General features: G+C 62.3%; 1 protein-coding gene across 3 annotated transcripts in view; it reads right to left on the reverse strand.

The window, feature by feature from the left end:
- Window positions 1–23968, reverse strand: part of PLXNA1 (plexin A1) — a 352177-nt gene that overhangs the window by 24436 nt on the left and 303773 nt on the right. For all 3 annotated transcript variants that reach the window (XM_032149900.2, XM_058437373.1, XM_058437374.1), the window contains 9 exons: window positions 22557–22739; window positions 10643–10783; window positions 9411–9511; window positions 9115–9238; window positions 8880–9033; window positions 7939–8038; window positions 6228–6342; window positions 1992–2192; window positions 35–131 (listed from right to left, as the gene is read on the reverse strand). In XM_032149900.2, the coding sequence (XP_032005791.1) occupies window positions 35–131; window positions 1992–2192; window positions 6228–6342; window positions 7939–8038; window positions 8880–9033; window positions 9115–9238; window positions 9411–9511; window positions 10643–10783; window positions 22557–22739 (1216 nt within the window). The remainder of the gene's footprint in view (window positions 1–34; window positions 132–1991; window positions 2193–6227; window positions 6343–7938; window positions 8039–8879; window positions 9034–9114; window positions 9239–9410; window positions 9512–10642; window positions 10784–22556; window positions 22740–23968) is intronic.

The raw sequence follows: 23968 nt of genomic DNA on the forward strand, positions 1-23968 counted from the left end.
GCCCACTGCCCACCCTGCCAGGGCGCCCACTCACCCTGGATGTTCTGTGGGTTGTCAATGACAAAGTTGCCGTTCCACACGACCGACAGGTTCACTGGCAGGTCGCTGACGTCATTCCCCTCGTAGGAGTACTGTTGGGTGATGGCGCGGTCAGGCTTCCCAGCTAAGCGGCCTCCAGGTGGGAGCCTCACGCCCACAAAGCCGCCAGGGCGCCAGCTCAGGGGGAGGTTTCTGCAGCCACAACCGCTCCCTCTCCACCCTCACCCTACACAGGGCTTCCTTCCTGGCTCCAGAGCCCCCTCTCTCCAGCCTAGCAACCATATGAGGTGCCCTTCCAGGGGAACTTCTGTGCTTCCCACAGTCACCTCTATGGCACCCCCTTGGAGACCACCTCCAACCACAGGAAGCCTCTGACCACTCCTTGCAGTCAGCCAGGCTGGGAAACCAGGACTCCCAGCTGGCCCTAGAATACGCATCAGCATGCTCTGTGAACCTCAGCATCTTTGCTGAATGGGCCAGGACTGCCGTGCCTTGAGGTGGGAGGTCTGTGTCCCGGGACTGGGGCAGAGACAGGCAAAATCACTGTCAGGTGCAGCCCTGCTCCCCGTCCCCTCCTCAACAAGGCTAGGCTGGGCCCAGGGGAACTGCCCCTCCCAGGGAGCCTGGCTAGGACTCCAGCTGTGCCCCACTTTCTGCCGCAGATGACCTCAACTCTGTTCCCGTGCTGGGGCGGCGCAGGGAGCCCAGCGTCTCCAAGGGGCGGCCCGGCAATTCATCATTATTTTATCTGCAGGAATTTAATTGGATCCTATCAAATTCCCCGATACTCCCGCTTCCCTTTAAACACAGCTGAAGGGAAGATTAATGTGGGCCTGGTGAGAAGGGAGGGTGGGGAGGGAGACACAGGTGGAAGGTGCAGGGCAGGCAAAGAGTTGGTGATACAGCAGAAATGTCTGGAAAGGCTGGATGGCAGAGGGAACTCCAGATAGCTGTGGTGGACAGGAGTGATCCTCGTGGCTGACCTGCAACCCACCCTGCCCCAGGAAGCCTGTTGTGACCCTCCAGACCCTACCCCACCCTGCTGGGACAGACCAGGGGTCAGCCAAGGGGCTCCAGATCTCTGACCCCATCAAGGCCCTCCCCAGGGCTTCCAGGGGATGGGGCCCAGCCAAGACCTTGTCGACAGCCCAGTGCCCCACACAACAGCCCAGCCACCTGCCCCTGCAGTGAGTTCTAGGAAGCCCACTGCTCCCTGGATCACACCTGTCCTGAGCAGAAGGGGAGACAAAGGCCTGCCGGGAGTGCGGGACTTCAGCACAGGCCTCCAACTGCTGGGCAACTGGGCCCCACTCCCCCACCACTCAGGAAACAGCTGGCTCTATAGAGATCCCCTGTCACTGAACGCACTGCACCTAACAGTAGAGCTTGTCAAACACGATTGTGTCGGATCTGAAGATCTACACATGCTCGGACCACAGGCAACAACCGTCTGCTAGTGTGCAAGTGCGGGCCAATGGGAGTGTTTTCTGCATTTGGCCAGGGATGGATGGAGCCATGCGCTCTGGCACCCTGACCTCTGCCCTCCGGGAGCCACAGTGATGAAGGCTGGCAGCCACCTGGCTATTCCTGCACACACTCAGACCTGACGATCAGCCCATGCCTGGGACCCACGGAGGCTGCAATGTGCGAGTCCCATGAGTCTGGCTGCTGTCCACTCCCACACTCAGGCTGCTCCCACCACACATCTGGGTGCTCTCAGCAGCTACCAGGACAGCATGGGCCCCCTGCAGCCCACCTGCCCACATGACCCAGGCACATCTCAAGGGCCTAGCAATGGCCTGGGGAAGCCAGGAGTGGCTTCTGACTCATCAGAGATACACGTGAGCATGTGCACCGCCCTCTGTGAACAAGCACACGCCAGGACCCAGGGCCGTGGGGATAACCGGCCCATTCCAGCTCACGGCCCCCAGCCCCTGCCCTGGCCACCTCACCGAGGAATTCTGGCACTGCAGGCTGGAGCTGTTGAAGCGCAGGGCGGTGACACGGGCCGGGCTGCCCGGGATGTGGAAGAGACACTCATACCCACGCTGGCCTGACTGTGGCTGAGGCAGGTTCCGTGCGGCCAGGGTGATGGGCTTTACCACTCCCACTGGCACGTAGATCTGCGTGGAGGGCAGGATCTGTGGGCAGTCCTGGGGATAAGAAGAGTTTGGCTGAGCCCGGGGGCGGAGACCAGTGAGCAAGGTGTACCCCACTACGCTCCAGATGTGCACTGGGCCTGTGGTGCTCCCAGCCAAGCACCAATGTGCCCATTTTATGCACTGGCAAACCGAGGACCGCTGGCTGGGACAGTGACTGCATACTGTGACCCAGACAGGCTCTATTACCTCTGGCCCCTGAATGCCCTGCCCCATGTTCTAGGACCCCCACCATTCCAGAGACCAAAGGAGCCCCATCTGGCCAGCAGCTGAAAAGGCCCCAGAGGCAGAAGAGATTGGGGCTCTAGGGCTGCAGGTTCTGCGCTGGGGGCCCAGTGAGTGTATAAAAATAGCCAGAGCCCAGCAGAAAAACAGGCCTGGCCTCTGGGGCCAGCATTTCAGCAACAATAACTGATGCAATGGCCTGGCTTCCTTGCAGCATGGCTGCTGCTGGCCTCAGGAGATGGCCCCTCGGGAACACTGAGAAGCTGGGCTTTAAATAGGGATGCTGAAAACAGGCTGTAATCCCCAAGCCCTGCAACAGCCCCCAAGGCAGGCACGAAGGCCCAGGCCCAGCTCTGCAGAGATTTTCCAGGACGCAAGAGGGGGCCTGGACTCTGGCCTGGCCCCTCAGGAGCTCCAGGGAAGCAGAGTTAACAAGGCCCAGCTGGGCAAGCTGACCACTAATCTCTGGGTCTGCAGAGATGCTCCTGTGTCCACTGGGGAGAGGCAGGTGGTGGCATCTTGCAGCTAGGGCCACTGGCCCCAACTTAGGGGCTGCACTTGGAACTGTGTGTTCCCACCACAGCTGCAGCCGGAAGGCACCGGCACGCACAGTGGCCATACCTATGCCGTACCTCCCTGGCAGTCTGAGGCGCGCCCAGTGACTCTACATGCTGAGGCTCAGGCTGGAGTCTCGCCATGACACGGGCCACCCTGGGCCTTGTCACCTTAGGGCCCCAGCCATGAAAATGGGTGGCTCAGGGCACTGAGACTCCTTTCAGTCCAAGCTAGGCGGCCCGTGAGCTCCCGAGAATGGTCAGTCTGAGACCAACTGAGCTGCCCCCACCATCCACCCCACCGAAAAATGCCCAGAGGAGCCCAGGCGCCTCAGCCTGCAGCAAGCCAGAAGGTGACTATGGTGAGGCCCGGGCTTTCTTGGTGCCCGTAAGTCCAGGAAATCTCTTGGCCGGTAGCACGAGACATGAAGCTGGCTCCTGTCATGAGGTCTCAGTCACCACCCACCCCCAGAACCCAGGTCCCAGCCAGAAAAAGCACCCCCCACCCCAACACCAGTGTGAGTGTGTGGGCCCAGCATGCATCGAGGCCAATGTGGCTGGCCCCTACCTGCCTGCCCCATCACCCTGAGGCTGGCCTGTCCCCTCGCCACCCCTGCTCTCCGCCAGGGGCAGGAAGCTGACTGGCTGCCTGGGCCACACCCGGTCCTCTCAGGTGCTCCCCGCACCCCCACCCCATCTCTTCCCCAACACCCAGCTGAGTGAGAACCCAGGAAGCTCAGCACCCATGCGGCCCACTGAGTCAGGCCTAGGCTGAAACTCCAGTGATCACCTGACTCGACCTGGCCCGACTCTGACTGACAGGAGGGCCGCAGTGGCGTGGGTCTCTTGGGATCAATGTCAGTTCAGAGCCAGGTCCAGTTGTCCCCAAAGGCTCTGATTACAGCCTTTTCCCCAGTGCATAGTCTCCCCGGTAAAAGGCTGGAGGTCCTTCTTCAGAGCCAGGTCCAGTTGTCCCCAAAGGCTCGGATTACAACCTTTTCCCCAGTGCACAGTCTCCCTGGTAAAAGGCTGGAGGTCCCTCTGGGAAACGCTGGGGGAAGATTAACAGGGTGCATTTTGCCAGTGCACAAGGCTCCTTCCTCAAGGGACCCCAGCCTCCCCTTCACGCAAGGAGTCTACAGACTTGCTCAGATCTGGGAGTTGACTGGTGGGGCATACAACTGTTATGTGAAGACAGGAACCACATCCCTCCCTGTGTGCAGAGTCCAGAAACAGGCATTTCTAAGAGAAAGTCCCGACTTCTCAGTGTGTCTCATGAGCTCCACTTTGGTGGGGGCTCCACGTGGGAGCCCTTAGGCCCTGGCACACAGCACCAGCTGCCTCCATGGCCCCAGTCCGGCGGCCCTTCCCATCAACATGCACAGGCCACTCCGCCTTCAGACAAAACACACAGACCCCAGCATGCAGGCAGGCACAAGAAGGGGCCACAGAGACCCCCTCCCTGCATGGGGGCAGGGGACGGGCGGCGGCCTTGGGGGTTAGGCCGGGCTGTCTCAGTAGGAAGCTGAATGTAGTACACTCCTGTCTCAGGAGGTGGCCCAAGGAACCCACCAGAAACAGAGATGGAAAGAGGGCTTGTGGGGGGGTGGGGGGACTGCCACTGGCCATTGTGCCCTGAGTCCAGGAGGACTCACGTCACGCCCCTTAGGAACGGCTCCATAAAAATCTGGGACTCAAGCTAAAAAAAAAAAAGAGTAAGTATTTGTGGAGAGAATCCACTCCCCACACAGTCCTGTGACCCCACATGCGCCCCCAGCCCAGCCCTGCCTGCTCTGCCTCCCCAACCCTGAGGCCCAGGGCCACTACTCCAGGGGCCACTTCCTCCACTCCCCAAGGGTGCCCCGAAGTTCATGGCATGGATGGGGAGGGCTCAGGGAAGGCCACCACTGAGGAATTGGGCTATCTCAGCCCCAAAACCATCCCAAGCTGCCCAGGGCCCTGCTACCACCCCTGACGACCACTGTGCTGTCCCCCCACCGCCCGAACCCTGGGCTGTGCACAGCGCCAGAGCCACTGCATCTGCACATCATCCCCACACTGACTTCACGCCCAGCTCTCCCTGGCCCGAGAGGCCCCCAGGACCAGCTCTCGCCTCAGATCCCACCGTGGGCTCTGCCCACACCCTAGGACACCTTGGCCTGGCTCCTCAGGCAGGCCGCACCCCCGGAGAAGCCCCCCACTGTGTCCCTGGCTCCTGCACACCTGCTGTTATAGGCAGTCACCCTGACACAGGCACTGTGGTCCCTGCTGCCCCAGGCTACCCTCCACCACTGTCCTGTGCCCTGATGTCATGCCAGGGAGCAGAAAACTCCAGTCCAGAGGGTGAAGCTGGGAGCCGGGGGGCCTCTGTGAGAAGAGACCCAGAGGACAGAGGGCCACCATGCAACTTCCTCAGCCCCCAGCCTGGCAGGGAAGTGCAGCCCAGCTGCAGCCTCCAAGGTCTCCCTGGCAAGCAGAACCTGCCCCCTCCAGCCAACAGGCGGAGTGTCCACAGCAAAGGACAGGGACCTGGCTGCAAGTCCCAGCTCCACACCCACAGCCTGACCTGGTGGAGATGGGGTTGGGGGCCGCCACAGCTCCGGCCTCAGCTTTGCCACTCAGCACCTATGGGCCCTGGGTCTTGCCCTGTCCTGCTACTAAGCGCCTCAGGTTCCAGAAGGAACAGCCCGCTGTTCATAAAGCCAGTGCCTTGCCCAGCCTGGAATAATTACTACCTAATTACTAGCAATTACCACTCAGCGCCTGGCGACTCCAGAACCCACCAGCCTTCAGGCACGCTAGGCCGGCAAGCTCCCCTGCCCGACACGGAGGCCTCTGTGCCTGCCCAGCCAGGCACCTGCACTCCAGGCTCTGCCCGCACCTGCTTTGCAGCCTGACAGTGCCCCCAATTGCACCCAGGAGCCCGCGTCTGCAGCCCCCACACAGAGGCCCAGGGACAGAACTCATCTGAGGCTTTTCCCCCTCCCTGAGTGTCACGAAGGACACCCAGGGGTCACGAACAAATACCACAGGCCTAACTTCAGGCCAAGACAGTGACCCCACAGGCCTCTCAGCTGGCATCCAGGGTCACCTCGCTGACCCAGCCTGGTGGTGGGTGCACCACACAATGACATCCCAGACACCCACAGGCGCTCCCTGGGCCAGGCCTCAGGCGACACCCAGATGGGATGTCTCAATCCAGTTCTGCTCCACCTCTGAAAACCTGACCCTCACCCTTGCCCGGCCTTACCTCAGACACGTTGACACGGCCCTCCAGGAAGGCGCAGTCAGCCGCGTTGTGCGTGCACACATGGCGGTATTTGCACCAGTGGCAGGGAAAGGAGCCGTTGACACAGGACAGGCAGCTGCAGGGAATGAGCGGGTGCTAAAGCCTGGGGACCTGCAACCACGTGGGGTCACCCATGATCAGAAGGACACTGTGCCGCCCCTGCTGGTATTCATAGTGCCACCTCAGGGCCTTGGCACTGACTGCCCCTGGCCTGGAAAGTTCTTCCTCCAAACCTGAGTATGGCTGCCTCTCAGCCTCCTCACACCTCCCCGACAGCTGGTTTTGCCTGCCCACCCTACTGACCCCAGGCTCCCTTTCCTCTTTGCCGCTTTTTCCTCCAGAGCCTTGATCACCACCTGACTGCCAGCCAGGCATGGATACTCGCACCAGAAATGTGTTAGTGCAACTAAGGAACTTCATTTTAAGTCTTGACTCCTTTTGGCAAACTTAGATTTAAACTGAAGCAGCACGTGCTGCCACAGAGCTGGACAGGGCCATGCACATCACCTCCCTGTAGAAAGCAGGATCGCCAGGGCAGGAGCTTGTCTGTTTCCCTCTGACGTACCTCAGGGTCTGCCAGGCTGGCCACTGTAGGTGCTCTGCCCACAACTCAGCCTTGCACAGGGCTGGCACCTTGCCATCTCAATAGCCTCCAGGAAGACACCACCTCCATCTCCTCTCCAGGATCTCCTGCCCACCAGCTCCCCCAACCACCCTGCTTCTCCTGTAGCCCTTGGCCCCCTCCAGGCCTCTGCCCCAGAGATCCCCCACCCCACCTGGGACGGGAGATGCTGCATCCTGGAAATAAAAGGCCTGCTTGGCTCACGGCAGTTGCTCCACAAAGAGCTGTCACAGAGTCCATCTGTGAGTCAGTCAACAAACAAAGGCATACCTGAAAAGCCAGGCACCTCCTGTCTCTGAGGCCAAACCCTACTGCCTCAGCCTGGGTCCTCTGGTTCAGGAAAGGAGTGAGGGCTCTCCTCTGGGCTCACAGTGGGACTCACGGGAGGCCCCCAGCTCCTCCCATCCTTCCTCTGAGGCTGGGGGTGCTCACAGCCAAAATGGGCAGCAGGCATAGCAGCTGCCTCCTAGACACACTCCCTGCCCAAGCAGCGGGCCTGCACAGGGGCCAGCACCAACCAGAGGAGACCTGGACACTGCATCGTCCAACAGTAGCCTGCCACAACCAGAAGCAGCAGGCACCCAGGGGCTGTGTCTGGGCCCCTGACCAGGCCCCCACACCAACTCTCAGCTCCTCCCTGAGCACCTCCCCTCCATGCCAGTGCCCATGGGCCACTGTCCATACCACGGTGGCAACATTGCACAATGTGCCCTTGCAGCCATACACGGCCACCTGGGCCCTACAAGATCCCTGTGGGGCAGGCACTGCCGCCCACTGACTGCTGCCCCCTGATGCGCCTGCCCCAGCCTCAGGCACCCTCTGCACTCATGGCCTTGCCCTGGCTGGCTCCTCTACCTGCAAGCTGCTCTCACAGTGGCCTCTCCTCCCTCCCTGACCGCCCGGCCTCGGGAGCCCCAATCATGGAATCACCATCTGCTGCCTGGCCACATGAGGACAGGTCTGCAGACAGTGAGCACAGTGGGACCACAGGGACAGGAGTGGGGCAAGTAGCCCAGGCCCAGGTGGGCGGAGGGGCCTAGAGACACTCACGACTGGTGGACGCTGCAGTTGTAGAAGACAAAGTCCACAGACGCAAACTTCTTCCCTGTCTCCTTGGACTTTAGGTAGAGTTTCACCACCCGCTGGTCTCCTGCACGAGCAGCACAGCTGAGTCACCAGGACTGCTTGCCCAGGACTCCCGCACAGGGCAAGTCCAGAAAGGGGAACAACTTGCCCGGAGACCCTCCTAGCTGCCACTGTCAGTCGCATCAAACATGCGTCCAGCCCCCTCAGCCCCCAGGTGACCAGGGCCTGGGATCTGCCCTGCTTGCCTCCTGCTCAGTAGTGTGAGGGGTTGAGAACCTCGAGACTCTCCCCAAGCCCCCAGGCTGCCTGCTCCTGTGGAAGGGCCTGCAGAGCGACTGTCCAACAGGCTGTGGCAGCCAGAGGGGTCCTGCACCCCAAGTCCCCATGAGACTGTCCCCCACCCAACCTACACCCCACATAGCCCACCCCTCACCCACTCCCACCTCCAGCCTGCAGCCCCCCACAAGATCCCAGGTCTCCGCCATGTGGTCCCTTCATCCTGCCTACCCTGCCCTGCTCTTCTACCCTCTGGGTCACCATGGGACACCTAAAGACCTTAATGCCAGTAGGGATAGCAATAATTACAGTAGTGGAGGTGAAGTATGCTCATGTGTCTATGTCTATTCCTACTGTAAATATACAGTGAGCCCATAAGATAAAGCCTAAGAAGGATGTATCCGCTGTCCACCTCCCTGGCAGGAAGGCTTTCACTCTGGCTGCATGCCTGGAGGGTTTTCTCCACTCCCAGACCAGCAGGTGGTGAGACACCCCCCTCACATATCAGCTGTCAGAGGGTCACCAACATGCCCTTGGAACTGAACAAGGGAGGCACTAAACAGGCGGCAACTGGACTGCGGCCCTGGACCTGGCCAGGCAGCGGGCACCACTGTGTTGGGGCCACTCACCCTGGCCCCGCGTGATGGGCGCCACCTCCCGGGCAGAGGGCGAGCGGCAGTGGATCCGGCCGTCCTCCAGGACACTCTCAGATTCTGTGAAGTCCTCGAAGGAGCAGTTGACACCAGCTGAGAGGTCAGGCACGTTCCAGGCCTGCAGCACGAGCTGGGCAGGCAGCAGGAGGCATGGTGAGCAGGGTCCCCATGGCTGTCCCCCACCCCTTACCACCTGGGGTGCCACACTTACTGGGACCTGGGACATGGTGACAGACACATTGCGGGGCTGCACAGTCAGCTGCACACACTGCAGCAGGTCCGCGGCAAAGCGCTGGGGCTCGTCTGCTCGCTCACAGGCGTCCCGCCGCGAGCAGCTGCAGGCAGAGGGGTTGAGGCTGGGCGGATGGGGAGACCTACAGGTCCCGCCTGGCAGGCGGGACCTGGGCAGAGAAGTCGGGGTGGCTTGCCCTGCACCAGGCTCCCCCTCCCCACTGTGAGGCCACCATGGCCCTCCCCACCTGCCCCCGCCCACCTGCCCAGACTCACATGCTGTGCAGAACACACCAGCCACAGTGGGGGTCCCGTGACCCCAGACACAGCTCACAGGACGTGTACTGCACACAGCTCTCCACAGGCACCCGCGTCACCTGGGGTGGGGGAGGTGTCAGGTGCCTCCAGTACCACCCCAGGGGTCCTTGACCATCCTCACCTCTGACTCCCTACTCTGCTCTCCTTAGGTCCGGGGAGGCCCTGCACTTGTTCTCAGTCTATTCAAAGGCAGATTTGGTGACCCTGCCCTGGCCAAGCCAGGTCGCACAGGTCAGGCCTCTGCCCTGGAAACCCAGGGGGCGGCACCCAGAGAGAACAGTCCATATGTGGTGAGATAATCAAAGAAGCACCTGCAGCTTCAACCAGAGTTTGTCTCCATCTGTCTGGACTCCCTCCCAGCTCTGAGCTTCCCCAGGGATCAATGGGCTTGGCAGGCCCCAATCCTAAGCTCCAACGTAGGCCCAGACAATGCTCAGAGGGGCAGGCTGGGCCCCAGCTCACTCTGGCTCCTTGGCTTAGCCCAGAATCCCAGTGCCCACGGAGGCACGTCCCTGAGGTCCCCAGGAAGGCAGAACCCCACTGCGCCCAGGAGGGGCAGAGGAAAAACGAGCCAGCCACAAGGGGAGGGAGGCTTGGCCTCAGCTGGTGTGCCCAACCTGGCCCCACCTGCCCCATCTGCCCACCCTCCAGCTGCCACAAGGTTACCAGGTTGGGCCAAAGGGACTCCAGGCAGGCCAGGCCAGGGACTCAAGTCCATGGCCTTATAGAGCTGGGCCAGGCACCAGGCTGGGTAGACCAGGCCAGCCACAGGCCCCATGGGCAGACCCACCCGACAGAGACCCAGCCCTACGCCTGAGGACTCAGGGGCCCAGTACATGCCCCAAACCCTCCAGTGACACCTGCCTCTGAGATCGCTCTCCTTCACACATCTGTTTCTGTGGTCAGGAAGTCAACAGGGGAGGGGTGGGAATGCCAAACCCAGCCCAGGAGAACATGGAGGCAGCAATGAGGCTGTGGGGCCCCTGGTGACCAGACCGGTTCCCCTGCAGACCCAGCCGAGCCCACAAGTCTGCAGGGAGGCAGAGCACAGACCAGCTTGAAACCACTTTCACCAGGAGCCGTGGACGCCCAACTTGTGATGTGGCCCCACCCCTACTGCTCTGTGACTGGGGTTCCTGGTAGGAGCGCCCCCACCTTCAGCCACACCGTCTGACTGGTGCAGCACCCACCTGCTTCTCGGTCATGGCGTAGAGGTACTGGTGGTTGGGGCTGAGGACGAGGTCTCGCAGGATGGGGCTGCCCTCCTGGGCCACCACGCTCTCGTAGGCCAAGGCAGGCCGGCCACCAGGGTTTGAGAGGTCCACCAGGATCTGCGGCAGCAAGGGGCCCTAACTGGGGCTGTGCTGGTACCTCCATGACCCAGCCCCACCCCCCACAGAAGGTCAGGGGTCTAAAGCCCCTCCCCGAGCTGCCCAGACATGCACGAGCAGAGAGGACCAGGGCCAGCCATACTCACTCTCCACATCCCCAGCCCCAGCCCCAGTGCAGGGCAAACCCAGACCCCAACAGGCCAGTCTGGGACTCAGCCCCTTTAACAGTCAGCAGAGGCCAGAAGGTATTGGGGCCTGGAGACACACAGCCCAGCACCCACCACGGAGCAGCATGGCCACACCCAGGGTGAAGGCTATAGGAGTCCCATGGGTACCTAGCCATCCCCTGGGGCCAGGCTGGGCTTTTGAAGGAGGGACATTGGTTGTGGGGGGCAGAGACCAGGGCTTGCCGGGAGTCTAGGGCAGTGGACCAGGAGACTCCAGAATGGGGTGTCCTAGGGGTGGGGGCATCCCGGCAAGGCAGTGGAGGAGGGTGGGCATCTCATCGGCATGGAAATGTATTCCAGATCCCAAACAAACCAGGCGTTAATTAGCCAGCTCTTCTCCGCAGCTTGCGATGCTGCAAGTATTTTTAGTTGCTTTTACCAAACAAATGTATTTAATTAACAGAGAGACCCAGGGGGCTTTCCAGAGATGGGACTCTTGGGGCGTGTCTGCCCAGCTCTGAGTCCAGGGGAGGCTCTCAGGCTGCGGGCTGTGGCCTGCTTCCCCCAGCCTGACCCGCTCCTCCTCCCGTTCTACCTCTCCACTTCCACCTCAGGGCAGGGGCCTAGGCCCAGACTCAGTACCCCTCCTCTGTGTCCTCACGGTGACAGAGCAGGGCAGGTCCAGGGCAGCAGGGTCCAGCGACAGCCCCTGGTTGGAGCCCGATCCATCAGGCCTGGGCTGAGGGCGGCCAGCCAGGGTGGGGCGCTGTGTTTCTGGGCCAAAGAGACTGTCGGCTGGGAGAGGGGGAGGGCTGCATTCCTGAGCTCCGCCGGCCACCCCCCACATCCGCTCAGCTGCCTCGCCACCAAGCAGGCTTAAGTCAAACCAGACCCGGAAGAATGGAGCCCAAAGCTGGGCAGGGGAGGAGGCGGCCAGGATGGGCCCAGCTGCACTGGCTGCAGGGCCATGGCCCACGGCCTCTGGGAGGAGAGATGCAGGGACAGCGGGCAGCCCAGGAGCAACCAGGCCACGGCCGCCCAGCACCCCTGCCAATGGGGCCTGGACTGCACCCACACCTGCACCCAGTGCACCCATGCCTGCCTGCCCTGCAGCCACAGCAGGAGTGGGAGTCCTTGTTCAAAATGACCACTGGCCCAAGGCCTGCCCGACGGACACTTAGGATGCCAGCACCACAAACCCCCTGCCTTGCTCTGGGTCAGTGGCCAGAGGCAGGTACTCAGATCCAGGTGGATGCCAGCCAGGACCAGCCTCTAGGCCACAGTGCCTGGGTCTAAACCTCTCTCTGCCTCCCTCAGATAGAGTTGTTCTGAGGATTACATGAGGACCAGGCCAGGTGTGCCAGGCAGGAGCAGGGGGACCCAGGGTGGCCAGGCCCACAGCAATCACCGTACCTGAGCAGCCAACCACATATCCAGGCCAGCGGCTTAAGACAGCCACCAGGGAGTGGGGGCAGGAAGGCGAGAAGGGCAGGACACAGACTGGGTGGAGGCTGGGGCAGGCGTGCCCAGTACACAGACCTGTGGCTCCAACCCAGAAAACCCGGGTTAGGGACTGCAATTCCTCTCATCTCCTCCATCCCCACAGCCCTGTGGATATCCCCAGCGGCTTCCCACTGTGAAGCCCAGCCCCAGCTCCCCCTCCCCTACCAGCACCAGGGGATACGGCCCCTGGCCCCTCTTGCCTCTGGTAGCAGAGCCTCTTCAGCCTGAGCTGATGGACCCTGGCCCGGCATGCAGGGAGCACTTGGGAGGTGTCTCAACAAGGACATGACCTGCCTCCCCAACAGCCAGGGCCACATGATGCCAGAGCCTGACCCTGGCCCGGCCTGCCAGGCATCCACCCACTCAGGGTTGGGGGCACAGATGTCACACCAAAGGGTGAATAAACGGGTCAGAGAAGGGCAGGTCCAGGGGGCACACCAGCTCCAAGGTAAGGAACAGTGGGTAAGGGGGGCAAGGAGGGGCCCCAGGAAGGGAAGAAGCCACAGAAGCCACGGGCTGGGCCCCAGGCTCCAGAACACACTGCTCCGCCCAGCAGCATGCCGACTGGACAGTTGGCTCTGACAGCTGCAGCCGGGAGTACACGCGTCCAGCTGTCCATCCGCCATGTACCCATCTGTCCACCCACCTGCCACCCCCACCCCTTCACACACACAGGCTGGGCCCAGGGAGACAGAGCCCCAGGAGAGGCCATGGCATGGCCAGTGTGAGCAGGGCATTGGGGAGGCCACTATGGCACAGCACACCAGGCCAGAGGATGGACGCGACGCAGGTGCAGGCCCCACACTGTTCACTGAGGCGCCATGGCCCAAACTCAGCAGGGCCCCTGTGCACCCACACATGTTCTGCAGGACATCCAGCTAGGACAATGGTCCCCAGGACATGTGTCTGTGTCCTAGCCAAAGTTCAGGGTGAAGGGCCTGTGCAGCCAAGCCAGCTTTATCAAACCACACAGACAGGAGGTAAGCTGAGACTCACACAGCACCTGCCAGAGGAACCTGGGCCCTGGACCCGCAACTGCACCTGGGAGGAGTACAGAGGCTGCTCGTAAAGTGTGAAGAGGGAGCCAGCACCCGGCAGGAGGGCATTCCAGGAGAACCAGAGCACAGGGGCACAGACGGCAGGTGAGCCTGAGGCCAGAGCAGGTGGCAGGACGGCAGGGCACACGCCGGCCGGGAGCCCACATGCCGATACCCACACCCTGGCCACAGCTGTCCACTTGCGGGCCACCCGCCTGGAGACAGCCCACCCTCGAGGTGGCTGGGCCCAGAAGGCCCTCCCACAGCAGCTGGGCAGCTGGCAGAGCAAATGAGCGGCTTGACATGTCCCGGGCGTGGGGCCGGGCCACAGCCATGCCCTGGAATCCTCTCCCAGCTGTCACCTCCTTGCTCTGCAAATCTTTCCCCAAAGACCACCAGAACCTTCCACGACTGGCCCCAACAGCACGCCCTCCCACCTCCCAGCACAAACCAGGAGATGGCGCTGCCCATGCATGCCGCCCCATGCTTGAGAGGACCCTCCCCTTAACCCAAGGGGCTTCAGCAGAGCCAGCAGCCTCCCTGGATATGCCCCTTGGCTGCACCAGGCCCCCACCCACCCCTGGCTGGCAGAACACAGGATTCCCCCACCTGCTTCTGCCTGGACCATCTAACCCTGGGGTCCCTGTCCTACATGCACACAGGCGAGTCAACCCCGGGCTCGGAGCTGAGACTGAAGTGCAGTCCCAAGGCGCCGGGTCCCGAGGCCTCTCAGTGCCCAGGCCAGGCCAGGCATGGCCCTCACTCCTGGACTGAGCACCTCCCACCACCACAGGGCTCACCTGGCCCTCCCCACAGACAGGCCAGGGAGCAGGCTCACCCCTTTGCCCCCAGGACACAGCAGGCAGGGCTCACTGCAGGCCCCAGGCTGGCCCTGCTGGCTGTACCCACTCCCATCACCACCATAGCCCTGGCCAACTGCTGCCGGCGGGCAGCTGAGGGCCTGGCCAGGTCAGCTGTCCGTCCCGCCCAGAGCCAACAAAGGGCCCATTCTCCGGGCTGAGGGCAGGCGGGGGTGCCGGGAGGATGTCTGGGCCGCCCAGGCTATGTGCCAGGACCGGCACGCGCCCCAGCCGCCGGGAGGCAGGGGGCTGCCCGGCTTGGCCCTGACCTGGCAAGGGGAGTTGCCCAGCTCTGCCTGCCCCATGATGGCAGCCAGGGACCTGGCCCTCCCCCTGCCTGTGAGGCGGGGATGCACCTGTGGAGCTGCCTCCTGGCTCCAGGGCTGGGAGAAGGACAGGACGAGGTGGGGACAGGCAAAGACCAGGGGCAGCAGCTAGGGAGGTACCCACACGTGGAGGCCTCACACACCTCTCAGCCCTTCTGCAGAGGTGGCTGCCAAACCCGTCCCCAGCCTATGGTGGCCCCAGCCTATGGTGGCCCCAGGAAGGGCTGCCCGAGGGGCAGGAGCTGCTGCTGCCCTCTCTTCTCAGGACCCCCACAGGGTGCAGAGTCTACCCGCCCCTCCCCTTCCCAGCCAGAGCCTCACAGCTGAGGTAGGCCCCAGTGGACCCACTCCCAGACCCTCCTCACCCTCACAGGACTGCCCCCTCCTTCAGCTGTGGACAGGTTCTAGGCCTCCTTCCTGGGTCCCCACCACTCTCAGAAAGGCCAGGAGGAACTTGATACTGGAAAAGCAATTAGCAATTTCCTCTTGGCAGTAATTGGGTAATTAAAACAGGATTTCCAGGAAGCCCGAGGGCTGGAATCAGGCCAGACACACCTGTCGGGGGAGAGGGTGTCCTAGGAATCCTATCTCTTCCACCCCCAACCCCCAGCACACAGGGGAGAGCAGAGACTGAGGTCAGGGTCCTGGCAGGTGAAGGACAGCTAGGGCTGCCTTAGGCTCCAGCCTGCCCCAGCAGCAACCCCTTAGCAAGGAGTGGACCTCCCCAACCCCTGGTCTCATCTGCCAACATCCACCTCACAGAGCTCTGTGAGAATTCAGGAGCTCATGGTTCCAAAGGGGAAGGGAGGCATGTCTGCTTGGCCCTGCTGCGGGGCAGATGTGCACAGCTGCCTGGGGAACCTAGCCCCCAGCTGGTGAGGCCACTCCTGGTGGGGCCACCATGAACCACCGTAGACCGCACCACCTCGGTCACATACCACTGCCTGGGCTCCGGGCTAACCTGGGGCTTGGCCAGAGTCCCCGTCACAGCCAGGCTGTCACCAGCACGGGTCCTGTGGGGATGCAGGCAGCAGGGACCATCTGCCCCAGTGTCTTCTCTCAAACCCACCAGCCGCCTGGTGCCCTCTATCCTCCATCCTGTGACCTCAATGCCACCTCCAGCTCTGACCCTAGTGCTACCCCATGGCCCTGCGGCCTCAAAGACCCACATCAGCACTTACCCCCCATCCAGCTGGTCCTGCCACCTTCTCTGGTGAAATGACCCACCACACAAGCACAGTGTGCACGAGGCAGCCCCTGAAACCCCAAAAGGCACAGTGCGCTTCCCAGCATCTACGGGGGCACCTCTGAGCTTTGGCCCTCCTGTTCCTTGTCCCCAGAACACCCTTCCAGCAGACCACCCAGCCCCCTGGGTTGTTCCAGCCTCCATACCCACTGCACGCTGCCGGCGCCTCCTACACCATGGTCTCTGCTGTGGTTGGGACCACAGGCCCCATGTGCCTGTGGGAGAAGGTGACTGCCCAGTGTGGATACTCACAAGGCCGCCCCTGCCAGGCTGGCCATGAGCCTGAGCACACACAGGACAGGGCATGGAGAAGCCACTGCTGCCTCCACCTTATCAATGGTGTTGAGGGACCCGTGCCCGGGCTTAGGCCTGACTGGCCAGGGCCCTCTGTGAGTGCCCCATGGGTGGCCCTGCCAGCCACTGGGAAGCAGAAGTGATGCTTATATACCCTCACACACCACCAGCTCTGGGACAGCACTTATTATGCCCACAGGGCAAACAGGAGGTCATTCCCTGCATCCTCATGGCTCAGCCCACAGTGGCCAACTACATCCAGGAGAGGCGGAAAGGGGGCGGGCACACACTCACCAGGAAGCACAGATGTCGGCAGGTTACTGTGCAGGGCCCCGCGAAGGGGACTGGGACTGCTGGCCTGGGCGGGCAGTGGCAGCACACACTCAGGCCCCACAGAGAGCAGCCACGACAGGCAGCTGGCTCTGCCCCATCCCACCAAGACCACTGGCGGGGGCACAGCAAAGACGGACCCGGTGGCCCGCCCCAGAGCACCTGCTTCCTGCCCATCGACCCCGCATGCTGCCGGGCACTGCCACAGGCCCCCACCAAGTCCTTCAGCAGCAGCAGAGGTGGTACCAGAGAGTTAAGGCAGAACCACAACAGAGGCTCCACAGCCTGGCTCCCAGGCTGAAACCCAACAGAAATCCATCCTTCTGCCACAGGAATCCACACACAGCCATGCTTACGACAGGCCTGCAAGGACTGGCAACACCATGGCCATCCAGAGTGGGCAGGATGCACAGGCATGTGTGCTTGAAACACACAACATGAGGACATGGCGTGCACCACAGCTGCCCACAGTAAGGAAGAGTCTTGCCAAGCAAAAGATGAGGACTCAACCCCAGAGCCCACATAGCAGCACACAGCGTCAAAGGAGCCGGGCAGGGCAGTCACCCTGGGAAGGGAAGGACCAGGAGGGGCTGCCGGGGATGGTGGGTGACTACGCCCTCCCGTGACATACCCCCAGTGCACACTTCCATGTGTGTCACTTCCATGTGGCGTCTGTCACAGGCTGACCATGCAGGGCACAGGACCCTCCTGCAGGCTCAGGAGTGGGCTGCACGCTGCAGGTGCAAGGGGCATGTCCCCAAAGAATGCCAACAGTGCAGCACGGGCTGTATCTGGGAATGACTGCAGGCTTCAAGGGCAAGTCATTGAAATCAACTCCCCTCGTCCCTCCCTCAACAACACACAAAATGAAACTCAATGGTGGGGGACAGCAGCCTCCCCACGGCTAATGGGCTGGGGGCTTAGTCCTGCCCTGCACCTCCCTTGGGTCAGAGCTGCCTGTGGCCAGCATACTTCTTGCTCTCCCTGGCTCTAGCTCTTTCAGGACGGTCTCCTACCACATCCCTGGCACAGACCCTGGACAGGGAGGCTCACTGCAGACCTGAAGAGGCTCAAGCTGCCAACCCCACAGTGGGCACCTGCCACCAACTGCCTTGCACTTGCATGGGCTGTGAGATGCCACTCAACTTCCAGAACTTACAAATTCCAAAATCCTGCCTGGGGTCCGGGGGTATGAGGGGAGTGCAAAGAGGCCTCTAAAGCATGCTGGAAGCTCCCAGAGCAGCGGGGCCTCTAGGGGGCAGGTGTTCCTTGTCCCCAGGCAGCCTAGGCACACAGCAGGTGCCAAGCTGTCTGCAGAGGGGAAGATGGCCGGGCGGAGGACACCTCCGACGCTGCGCAGGGCTCCAGAGGCTTCGCTCCAGCTCCAGGCCCTGCAGGCCACCATTCCCGAAGCTCATGGATGGCAACTAATGCCACAGGCCTCCTAAGCACTTCAGAGACCCAGCTGCTGCAAGTCCCGCCACTGGGAACCCCCAGGGGTGCTGAAGAGTGGTGTGGACCGGGCAAGCTGCAGGTGGTGCTGCAACATGAGTCCTGAGGGCCCATGAGCACAGGGACAGGGGCCAGCCAGGCCAGGACACACACAGGGCACTGCAGCTGCAGCCTCTGTGCAGGGACCGCCGCAGGGAGATGCTGCAATGGCTCATCAGGGGCCAGCTCCAGAAGGAACTTCAAGCCCCAAGCCTCGCTGGGGTATGCTCAGATGCACCCAACATCCAGGGAAGGAAATCAAGGCCCCAGAGGATGGGGCTTCACCAGGGCCATGCCCCAGAGCCCAGGTGGGTGGCTTCCCTGAGCTACTCAAGGCCACGAACTGGTGCCACAAACTGGTGGCCAAAGGGATGCTTGAGTTGGTCCTGTTATACTCTCTTAAAACATGGATTTAATAACCAAGAGATCTCACACAAAATACAGGTTTCCAGAATCTCTTGAAAAACCGGGTGCTCAGGCAGTCGGGCCTACATTCCCAGAATGGGCAGGCTGGGCCTCAGCCAGGGGCTGGCTCCTTTTGCCCCACAGCAGCAGCAGCAGGACAAGAGCAGGGCTGGCCTCGGGTGCCCCTCAGCCGGCCCACAGGGCAAGGCTCTCCCCAGCTTCCTCTGTAGGGGGACGGCACCCACTCTACAGGAGGCCAGGGCCTGTATTCTCCCCTCCCATGGGGGTACTTGGGCTGATGCTACAGGACCCAAAACAGGGGCTGCTCCTGTGAGCTCCTGACAGGGCCTGGGGTCCCCAGAGGCCACGGGAGGAGCTGGGAGCAGGGCCCAGGAAGTTCGCTGAGAGAGGCACCCCAGGGGAAGAGGCTGCCTCTGTGGGGGCGGGGCAGGGACCAGGCAGGGCTCTGGTGAAAGGAGCGGGGACAGGGGCACCCCCAGTCAGCCTCATAGCCGAAGTTGGCAGGTCTTAAATTAATCAGCTACAATTTTACACAACAACAGTTTGACAGGGGATGGCCCGGGGCCAGCCAAGTCCCTGGAGCTCCCCAGACACTTTTTAAAGCCCGGAAAGGACTGGCCTGGGAAAGACGGGGAGTGGTCAGCCTGGCAGGCCTGCCCCTGGGTCAAGCGTGGGCTGGGGGTCCCCAGGGCCCAGCTCCAGCAGACCAAGTGGAGAGGGCAGGAGGCGGGGCCCTGAGCTCTGAGAGCACAGCCAGGCCAGCTGTCTCAGGGGAGGAGGAGCCCTATGTGAACAGGCAGGAGGGAGCCCCGGGGCCTGGCCCCTCCCAAGGCCCTGAGAGCAAGAGGGAGGCAGGGCAGCCCCGGGGCGGGGCTCAGCATGGCCCTCCTTACCCTGGCTCTGGACCCTGAACCACAGCCAGCCCCACACACAGGCTGGGTCAGCATGACAAGGAGCGATGAGGAGAAGTGAAGTTCTGCTGCCCCCGGGCCAGGCCAAGTAGAGGCCTGTGTGGCCAGCGGGGAGCAAGCATCCTTCACAGTGGAGCAAGGCCAGAGGCCTCGCACTGGAGCCTGCAGGACATAACAGAGCCAAGGCAAGCAGAGTGGGACTCGAACCCAGGCCCCAGAACAAGTGAGGGTAGATCTCCTCCTCCTGGCCCCTCACCCCCAAACCCAGGGCACCCTCTGCCCATGTGGCCTATGGTGGGAAGTTAGGCTTTGAAGGCCCCACGGTAACTAGGGAACAAGGGAGGCAGAGTGGATAGAACAGGCACCCACACGCACCCACAGCAGCAGGGCCCCCAGCCAGGTCTGAGGGCAGGAGCTAGCCAGACAGCCAGGGTCTTGGACTGTAACACAGGGTGGGAGTGGGTGGCGAGAGGCTCCTCAGAGAGGGGGTCACTGAGGAAGGGGCCTAGCTCTCAAGGCTAGCAGAGAACTCTGCCCAGCCTCCTCCAAGGAACCGCAGAAAGGGAGGAAAGAGCCAGCAGCCCTGAGTACCTGCCTTGAGCACTCAGTTTCCCCACCTGTCAAACAGATGACAGGCTGCTATGATGCCTCTGTAGGGTGCTGGCGCACGGTCAGCACTCATCACACACCCCAGGCCACACGAGCATGCCAGGTCCGCATGGTACGAGGAGACACCAAGGCTCAGAGAGGCTGGACAGCTTGCTCAGGGCCACACAGTGGGTGGGAGACGGCTGGGACCCACACCGACATGCAGCCATTTGCATGACATTGAGGTTCAAAAACCCTGCACAGGACACGCCCAGCTGCTGGACGGTTTGAGAGCAGGTGGATTTGGGTGAAAGAGTACAGGTGGCAAGTTCTTCACCAACATGACCATGTCTACATCTCGGGGGACAAAGCAGAGGCGTGCCTTGCCTGGGGGCGGCCTCCGAACAAAACTCAGACACAAGTCCCCGACTGCAGACTCTGCCGGGCCAGCAACCCCTGTGCACAGCTGACCCCAGATGTTCCCAAAGGGTGCCATCCACTCACACGTGCCCCACAGCACCCAGTCCAGACTTGTTTGGGGGTGGAGGGAGGCAGTACCCAGGATGGGTGCTGGGAGGCAGGTATGGGCACCTAGAGCCTCTGAGGAGAACTTGGGGCTCTGAGGGGTGGGGGCCCGGCCAGGGTCACCAGGCAGAAACTAGCCATGACAGGCCATGAGGACGCAGCCTCCACCTTCCCAGCTGCACCCTCCAGCAACTGCCCACAAAGCCAGGCTCAAGGAGGCGCCTGGCCCAGGGAGGAGAGCACAGGCTCCATCCCTGCCTGCCTCCCTGAGAATGGCCCTCCTTGGGACTAGGGGTGGGAAGGGGAAAATTGGGAGAAGGAGTTGGGGCAGGAAGAAGGGGAAGAGTTGGTAGAATCTCAACCCAGAAGCAGCCTCTTCCCATAGATGGGCCCAAGCCCAACTCCGCAGTTCCATGCTCTGTACCTCAGTTTCCCTCTGTGGGACTGGGGTGAGGAGGCAGGGGAGACAGGCCAACTGGCACCCAGAGGAACAGCTGTGTCCTGCTGCTCCCTCAGCAAAGCTCCGACCCAAACGGTGCCCCTGGGGCACAAAAGAGTGAGTGCTGGGCAGCAGGAACAGGGTAGGGCTAGAGGAACCTGGTCACTGGCTGGGTAACAGGCTCTGGGGCGCCCCACGAAATGTCTCTAAGCTATTGCACGAGGCTTCCACACAAGCACGGCCCTCTGTCTGGCAAAACCCACTCCAACACCCACCCCATGCGCTCGAGAGCCCTGTGTGCCTCCCAGTGTGAGGAGAGGGAGTGCAGGCTGGGAGGACGGGAGGGGCCTCACACCAGAGCCACAGGGCGGTACCCCACATGGGGGTCAAGAGGAAAGTCACAGCAGAGGACCCGACTCAGGGGTCACAGGAATTCCCCCATCAGCCTCAGCCTCATAGCCACTATGAGCAGAACCAACAAGACCCCAGGGCACCCCCACCCTGGGGGACCTACAATCAGCAGCTGGGCCCCCACTGGCCCCAAGACCACCAGCACGCCCCGCCCCCAGCCCAGAGCCTGAACATCTGGCTTATTTCACAGAGGGAAGCTGAGGTTGCAGGGGATCCCCTCCCAGAGATCACAGAGCCAGGGAGGGGCAGGACTCCCCACCATTCCCAGGGCAACTACCATGGCAGAGATGGGAGGCCCCCTTCCTAACACTAGGCATGGGGCTGAGAGCTGCAAGCCTTGGCCAGCCCCTGGCCCAGCCCCACTCACGGCCACACATGGGCTCGGGGGAGCTGCATCGGCACCAGCCTCTGGTGCCTGTTATGCACCCCCAGGGCCCACCACTGCCCACTGGGCCTCTGGGGTGCCCAAGTACCCCCACCCTTCAGTCTCTCCGGGAGCTTCCTCCACACCAGGCCAGCCTGGTGCCCACCCCAGACCAGGCAGCTCCCCTCCACCCACACCCTCCAGGAAGCTCTGCACTGCCTCTGTCCAGCCCACTGTTCTGGGGAAGGAAAGGAGAACCCTAAAGACCAGACGGGCATCTCTGCAGCACCTAGCCCTCACCCTGCCACCGTGGGGCTGGCGCAGGGCTGCGTGCTGGAGCTCCTCAAGCACCAGCCAAAGACAGGCGGGGGCACTACCCTTGCCCTGCCCTTGGCCCAGTAGAGGGGCTGGGGAGAGGCAGGGCCGAAGCCTCCAGCCCAGCAGAGTGCTGAGGCAGCAGACACTGGATCTCCTGGCTGGGGAGCAGGGCCCAGCGGGGAGGGGGCCGCGCAGGCCTGCCCTCACCACTCACACACAGCAGCCTCCCCAGGAGGTCGAGTGCCCTTGGAGAGCTGGCCCCTGCCTCAGCATCCCTGGGCCCCTGCACAGGCTCCTGCGTGGTCTCAAAGTATCCTTGCTTAGTGGGTCTGGGGCCCGTCATGGGCAGAGGCACAGAGGGGAGTGTGGCCCTTCAAGGTCACTGGGCCCAGTGTAGGGCAACACTCCCCCTGCCCCTCGTATGCCAGATCTAGCCTCCCACAGCATACAGCAGCACTGGGCCTGCCAACAGGGACGGCCTCAAGCCTTTGCTCCTGCCCCAAGCCCCCTCCTCACCCCACCCCACCCAGGCCTGACCTTGCGGATGCGGCCACTTCGCGTGCCGGCGAATACTACAGTGCGGCCCCGATAGTCATAGGCAGCCACGGCGGTCAGGCCATCATCCTTGTCCACGAACAGGGGTGTCCCCTCAATGGTGACTGTGCCCCCCAGGGGCTGGTTGAAGTCCTGCCCGCAGAAGTCGTCGTCGATCTGCAGGGGCTGTGGGAAGGGGCAGGGTGAGAGCCACTCGCCAGGTGCCTTCTCCCAGAGGACTGGGCCTCCTTGGGCAGGGCTGGAAGTGCAGTTGTCTTTCTAGAGAGGTTGGGCGTAGCCCCCAGAGGAGATGTGCAGACAGAGAGGGTTTAAGACAGGAGGGAGCAGGTCACACCTGAAAGGCAAAGGGCTGGCTCCCAGCTAAGAGCACGAGAAAGCAATCAATAGCTTGAGATTCCGGGGCAGCTGGGGGCCAGTGTGGAGGGGGCACTGCTCCACCACCAGGCCTGAGGAGAGGGCAAGGTAGGCAGGGAAGGGGTGTGGGGAGAAGCGGGGCAGATAGTCCTCGTCTGCAGCGGGTTCATTGGCAGGGGCCAGGCTGCTCAGGAGGAAGGAGCAGAGGAGGCTGGGCCAGGGCTAGGCCACACGGAATAAAACAGGTGGGAGAGGGCGGTGGGGACTGTCCTCAGGGAGGAAAGAACAGGCCCCAGCCTTGGGGCAGGGCACAAAGAGAGAGTGTGGTGGGGCTTCACCTAGGCTCTGCCCCTCCAAGCCTCAGTGTCTCCATCTGTATGGTGCAGAGAAAACACGTTCCTTGAAAAGCCCAGGGGAGGGTGGACAACCGCATCTGCCAAGCACACATGGGCCCTGCCTCACACAGGCAGTGAGCGTGAGACAGAAGGGCTGAGGGGTCCTTGCAGTCCCACTCTGCCCTGAGGACAAAACCAGCATCACCCTCAGGTCAGACATGGGAGACTACAGCCAGAGAGGGCCAGGCCTTCCCCTGCACTGGCCAGCGACCCCCAGCAGCAAGCCCAGAGGCCTGGCCTCGGGGGTCCAGGTCTGGGCCGAGTCCCAGCCCCTTCACTTTCCACCCTAAGCAAGGCCCGTGCCCTCTGAGCCTGCCCAGGAGTGTGAACAAGACAATCCCTGAAAGGCAGCAAGATAGAGGCCCAGCCCCAGCTGTGCCTTGGGATGGGTGCTGGGGGCTGTGGCTCCCTGCAGTCAGGGTCACTTTCTCTGTAAGTTATGAACTGTGGCCTGCACCAGAGCACCATCAGCTCCCACTGCTGGGCAAAGGCAGAGGCCCAGCAGGCAGGTGCCACCAGGGCCATGTGGGGGACACAAGCGCTCCATGGAAATGGTGTCTGGGCTCACCTGATAGGCTCTGGCCCCACACTTGCTGTGTGACCCAGGGCAAGGTACCCTACCTCTCTGATCCTGTAACCTCATTT

This window comes from Hylobates moloch, unplaced genomic scaffold, assembly GCF_009828535.3.
Source record: "Hylobates moloch isolate HMO894 unplaced genomic scaffold, HMol_V3 SCAFFOLD_4, whole genome shotgun sequence".
In the NCBI taxonomy this organism is placed as follows: Eukaryota; Metazoa; Chordata; class Mammalia; order Primates; family Hylobatidae; genus Hylobates; species Hylobates moloch.